This window comes from Crocodylus porosus, unplaced genomic scaffold (assembly GCF_001723895.1).
Source record: "Crocodylus porosus isolate Cpor-Errol unplaced genomic scaffold, CroPor_comp1, whole genome shotgun sequence".
In the NCBI taxonomy this organism is placed as follows: Eukaryota; Metazoa; Chordata; order Crocodylia; family Crocodylidae; genus Crocodylus; species Crocodylus porosus.
Window position 1 is genome coordinate 30,412,677 of NW_017728909.1, and position 6,373 is coordinate 30,419,049.

At 34.3% G+C, this 6,373-nt stretch overlaps 1 protein-coding gene across 2 annotated transcripts in view; it reads right to left on the minus strand.

Moving 5' to 3' along the window:
- Positions 1-752: 752 nt before the first annotated feature.
- Positions 753-6,373, minus strand: part of TMEM267 (transmembrane protein 267) — a 30,072-nt gene continuing 24,451 nt past the window's right edge. For both annotated transcript variants that reach the window (XM_019532024.1, XM_019532022.1), the window contains exon 4: positions 753-4,172. In XM_019532024.1, coding sequence (XP_019387569.1) covers positions 3,837-4,172 — 336 coding nt within the window. In that variant the 3' untranslated portion in view covers positions 753-3,836. The remainder of the gene's footprint in view (positions 4,173-6,373) is intronic.

A 6,373-nucleotide genomic window follows, 5' to 3' on the forward strand; every position in this document is an offset into this window, starting at 1 on the left:
TTACATTTCCTTTAATTGCATTCTGTACTCTCTGTTTCCACATCAACCTTTTTGTATAAACAATAGGTAACTCAGTTCTAGTAACAATTTTAGTAACAATATAAATTGTCCAGTTTTGTGTAATTTCCACTCTGGCTGCAGAATGAAGATGCTAAATTCCATAAACCAACTGAGCTCTCACTTTCTAACAAGTCAAGAAATATACTTTATGGTACCACCAGTTATGAATTACACTAAATGTCATGCCTCAGACATGCCAGTTTCAGATGTCTGTAATTTATTCCTGAAAATACAAATAGGCTGTAATATAAGGATCATTTCTAGGTGGAAATTTTACATATATTCAGTCTGGGAGAGTATTATGTAGTCAGTGGTTTATGTTTGCTCTCCTTAGACAAAAGGCTCCTTGTCACAAAGAAACCAGGTTTTACAGGCATTGATGTTTTTCATTACCTTGAAAATTATTTAAAGTTTCTGTCCAAGGTGCTTTGTATCATTTAGTTAATCAAGAAATCTCACTATAGGTAAGTTTTCAAGTCTTACAGTTACAGGAACCTACTATTGCAGAATGTAACAGTAGCTAGCACAAAAAGTTTTCTTATTCACTATAAAAATCCATGAATAAAAAGATCATGCATAAAAGAGATGGAAAGTGATAATTAAGTAATCAGACATCCAAGAACTAAGCTTTAGTGTGATAAATATAAACACAACCACAATTACTTTTTTCAATCGGTTTAATGTTACTTTAATATGATAATAAAATAAAAAGTGTTTTTACAGTACAGTGTCCACTCTTATGGTCCAAATGAAAACATAAATTTGAAGACAAAACTGACAGGCGCCACATAAATCTTAAAAGAAATTCCTATAATTACAAATTTCCTTCATACAAAGGAAGCAAAGACAAAAGAGGATTTTGTGGAGGGCAATAAATAAGGCAAAGGAGCGAGTGGGAAAGAATCTTGCAAAACATTTCAGGGACTAATTCACAACATATTAATGTGACAAAACTGCCTTTGAATTTTCAACACAAAATATATCTGAAGAAGAAATATGATTTGGGCTTGTAAAGCCAAATTTCCTCTTCATTACATGAGTTGAAATCCAAGACTAAGTAACACCATACCACAGTTTGGCTCTCCATGCATGTAGCTGGTTTAAAAGGAAGGCTATAGCTTGGCTCAATTAGTTTCTCTTGACAGAAGGCTCCTTCTGTGATGTGTTTGTTACTTTATTTAATTGACTCTGGTTGCAATGTAAACAAATGCTGCAAGTCTTAAACTTAAATTTTAAGTTAAAATAAAATTTTCTTTTAAATTTGCCACCAGTGACAGATGCCAGTTACTTTGCTTAATTCGCTTCTGACAGTGGCTCATCACCTGGCATGATGAGGGACAGTACAAGAACAAACAGAATAGAATAAAACAAAAACTTTTTATATCAGACTTGAATTGCTGTTGTAATTTATGTAGGTAAAGGTCCAGCACTGAAGACAAATGTTTTATAAATACTGATCTTAAAATGACTATGTTTAGACTGAATGACACCTTTGCTAGAAAGACTGAACAGAAACACAGACTTTTTAACAGTACTGCTCCTTTAAGGAAAATTGGCAGGAATGTGTTTTGCACAAAAATGTTATAATTCTGCCCAAAATGTAATTTTCTCTAAAACTTTATTTCCTTTACTGTTTTTGTAGAAAACCTGTTTTTCTTCTGTGCATTATATTCAGACTGTTATTATAAATATACAAATATCTGTACTGAGAAGCAAGAGCAGAAAGCTTCTACATAGATTTTTTCACTCAAGTTTTCATTACTTATGCATAGATTTAAATTACTGATAGTTGGTAGTCTGTAACATTAAACAAACTTTAAGAGGAGAAAACAAATAGATGCTTAGTTTCCCAATGAGTTACAGCTTTTTGTTTATTAACATTTGTAGAAGTAGGGCGGTTAGTTAATTCTTCCCCTAATGGATCATCTAACTAAAATAGTTGGGAGTGCTGGTTTCTGCACAGGATTTACTGGCTGTACATGAGAAAGAACTTAACTGCTTCAAAAGAAGTTTAATCTTTTCAGACCTTTCTGTGCCTTCACATTTTCTTTCTAAGCAAGGCACTCACTTTACAAGCTCATAGGTCAAAATTATTCTCTTATGTCCAAATACTATATATAACAATCAAGTAAGGCTCAGTCTTTTGTTTCTGAGAGAAAGTGAGAGGAAACTGACACTTCAAAATAAGGGGCAACCTTCACAGCAGCAATGAACTCAAGATTTCCTGAGCCCAATGAGCTAGCAGCTGCAAAGTGGAACTTCTAGAAAGTCCTAAAATGTACAAAATATGAAAAATGTACCTTTACTCATTATGTACTGTGTTACTATTATTCTAAACAAATCCAACTTTACAACTACTCTTTCACAAAGGTAACATCTCGTGTCAAATTTTCAAGTGCTGAAAGTTGATATCACTGTAGTTGAAAATCAGTTTTACAGTTTAGAACCTGGCTTCTTGTTCCTACGCGATTAACTGAAAGCTGTTGGTTTACATAAATATTTCTCAGGTTATAATGCAAGGCAACTGAAAACAACTAAGCTTGAGGGATTTCCTGTAAGATTTTTCTAAAAGGAAGGTTCATTTTGAATAGCTTATGGTAGAAGGATACCTAACATGTTCGTGAGTTCTTGTTTAAGGGGGCTGAGGTGGTGCAGGTGCTAAGGTGCACAGTTGACAGCCCAGAAGTTGCAAGTTTGAGGACATCACAGCAGAAGCACTGACACCGTGGTCCTATCAGATTCCAACAAATCTGTGAATTCTGCTAAATACATTGTTACAATGAAAAGGAAGGTTCATTTTAAGAAGACATTTTTTTTTACTTGGGCAAAGTAATTACACATCAGTAATGTGAGGAGCTGTAGCTAAAGATGGAAATACAATCATTATAGCTACAGTAGCAAACACAGTGGGGTAAACTCTTAATACAGCAGTGCATTTCCCATTTTCATTTTATTATGACTTTACTAAAACATTTTTAAAGCTCATATTTTATTGTAGCAAACAGATTTAGCTTCAAACACGATCTGCTTAAATATTAGGTAAAATCCTTTAATTAAAAAAAACTAACATTCCTAAAATTTATTTGTATAAAAATGAACACTTTTGTAATCACTTAATACTCTTAAATACGTTTTTCTCTCTTTTCTAAATACAGCTGTTAGCCAGGATTTGTTTGGGAACTGAACAGTTGGGTAAGACTAGACTACAGCAGAGCTTAGAATAAATATTGTAACAATCAGTGGTTATCGTCCAAACTTAACAGTGTTTTCAGATAATCAGTAGTACATCTTGATATACAAGCTGCATTATTATTTTAATTAGCTGAACACAACAAAGTTTGATTCAAATCAAGCAAATAAATAAGGTTAATGAACATATTATTTTGAGAGTGCTTTACATCTTGAAAGTGCTGTACAAATGTCATCTAATTCTAGAAAGAAAGTGGAATGCTGAAAGACAGCATAATTTCAAAAGTGGAGGATGACCAGAGGAAGAGCACTATAATATTGCAGTGTAGAAGCAGAAGAAACAAAATGTAGTTATTTAAGAATGACCAATCATTTTAGAAATTATGAAGGAACCAGCAGGAAGATTACCAATTTTATGAAAAGGATGCCTGGATATTACTACCATTTGTACGTTAGCTTTTTCTGTAACTATAACATATCCATACTGGATCTGTAGCTTCAGGCTGCCTAACCTTGAAGTTGTGAAGAATGCAGGGATCCATTTTACTGATACATACACCTCACTGTAAGCCCAAGGACCATCATTCTTAGACATCAATGTGAATTCCATGTTTTATAGACATAAGCTCTCTGGTACCTGTTAAATACATAATAAATGAACACAGATGTGGTAGAGATGCAGTAGTTGCTACATACAGCCAGTATGGCAAGGGAGCAGTTTTTCCAAATGGACAGATCCACAGGCCATGACGAATTCCATCACGAACATGGTGAGAAGTCCAGGATATAAACAGCATCCAAGGAAGAAAGCACCATGAGTCCTTGAGCCTGAAAAGGTGCATAATAAACTTTAAAGTAAGAGCCATGGCAGGAATCACAGTAGAACAATGAAGAATTGGTCTTCGTGGAAGAGTCAGTGCAGCCTGCAGAAAAGAAAGATACAATTCGCAATGGACAAAATGCTTTATAAAATGTTCTTTCAAGCGAAAATAAGCCATTTGTTTTCAACAGAAATACAAAGAAAAATGTTTTTATTATCTTTGTTCAGATCTCTCAAAATATTAACCACCTGTTCAGATGCATATGCTGCCCCAATGTAATATGGAGAATAGAATATGGAGTATAAGACAAGTGAAGGGAAATAACTGCATATTGTACTATTTTAAAGCTAAACATAGAAGGTTTCTCATATTAAACTCAATTTACTACCTGGAATGTATCAATAGTAGGTATTTGATCATAGAAACTATTTCGAACTCAGGACAACAACACGAATTAAGAACCCACACTGATTTAATCTGTTCTCAGACTGGTATTCCTAGTTTGTGAACAGAGAACCCACTCAAATGCTAAAAATTTTTAAACACAATTAAAAGGCAACATGATGGTTTCTTAGATTAGTTCTTGTCTATAAGTATCATATTCAACTTTCTTGATGCTAACTTAATTTGATAATAACTATGTTTTGATTTCTCTTAAAGATAGGAAGAGATGTTAATCAAGGGTAGACTGAAATCAATGTTTATCACAAGAAATGACTAACAACACAACAGTCACAGAAAACATTCCCAGTGAACAAGCTGGAAATACGTACACATGACATGAGTTTTTTGCTTTCAAGACTTTGAGGTGCAGTTTCCCTGAAACCCCAGCACCTATCTTCTTGAACCTTGGCAAGCTTCATGCCCTCAGAAGGGGCTACCATTTCTTCAGGTTTCCTCCAAATCAGGCCAGAAATGACAAAGTTAAAGCTGTTTCAAGCTTCCCCGTTATAGCCTATGGGCAAAATGTTGAAACAGCAAAACTGTTTTGACAAGACTAAACAGAACAGCAGTTTTGAACAGAAACGAAATGGAATGCTGTTCCGTTGAAACGCTAAAATGCAAGTCGAAAAAAGAACAGTGCCATTTCTCACAGCCTAGCTCTCAGGTCTATTAATTTTGAAGTGCAGTTATAAGACGTAAAAGCCCCAGAAGGCCCGGAGAAGCACTGAACACATTTAAATAAAAAAATCTCAAAGCATGACCCACTTCTAGAGCAGAAATTTTAGTGTCCCTTTTTTTTTCTCTATCTTTTCATTTGACTTTCGGCCATTCAAAAAGTTAGAATTTCTCCTCTTACATTAAGATGGTACTAGCAAGGTTTCAAATATCTTGCCCATCAATCCACATGAAGATAACTGCTTAGCAAAAAAAGATCAATTAGCTGGTTATTTCTCTGAGATAGCAGAGAAGGAGACAGATCAGAAATAGACTCCAACATCTGAATGAATTGGCGTGACCTACATTTAAAAACCATCATTTTAAACCTAATTTATATTTGTACTTTTAGTTATTTTCCTACAAAAAGGCTGAGTCTCATTGGATTTGTTTAATTTGTTACTTCCTTTGCTGAACAAGATGCAGAAGCTATAGCACAGAATACATGTATTCAGCTTGCTACTTTGATGTGAGAAAATGGTGAGATATTTCTTATTTACTAGATGACAAGTTATTTTTATATGAAATCTGTGTTTATTGGAATGGAAAAAATAAATAATGTGCAGAAACAGAATTTACATTTTTTCTGTAAATACAACTGCCTTAAACACAATGGATATTTAAGATAAATACATTTTGATAACTTTTTCATTAAACAAAGGGACTATTACCTGTATTTAGTGAAATTACTACTTGTTTCTGTTCAACCTTCTACACATCGCTATACAGAGAAAAATAAATTTCTACTTTTTCAGTACCCAATTGGTTTCTGAACCTGGAAAACAGGTTCAGATGTACTTCTTGGATACACAAGAATGGGGAAATCTTGTCTTTACACCTAAAGAAGAGACTATGGCTGCTAAAAATCAAGGTGGTTCCTAGACAAATTCTGATGCTAGGTGCTGAGTGAGACAAGGTTTCTTGGGTAGATGTGATACCTTTTATTAGACCAACTAAATAGTTGGAAAAATTGTTCTTTGCAAGCTTTCAGGCACAAACACCCTTCTTCAGGCATAGGGAAAGCCTGCTGGTGTTGTGCACTTTCCATGGTGGAATAGAAGCCAATATGCAAAATTCAGGTCTGTGAAAATTAAAATGCGTGGCAACAAGGATCAGAAGGAATGGGCGACAATAGGTGAAACAGG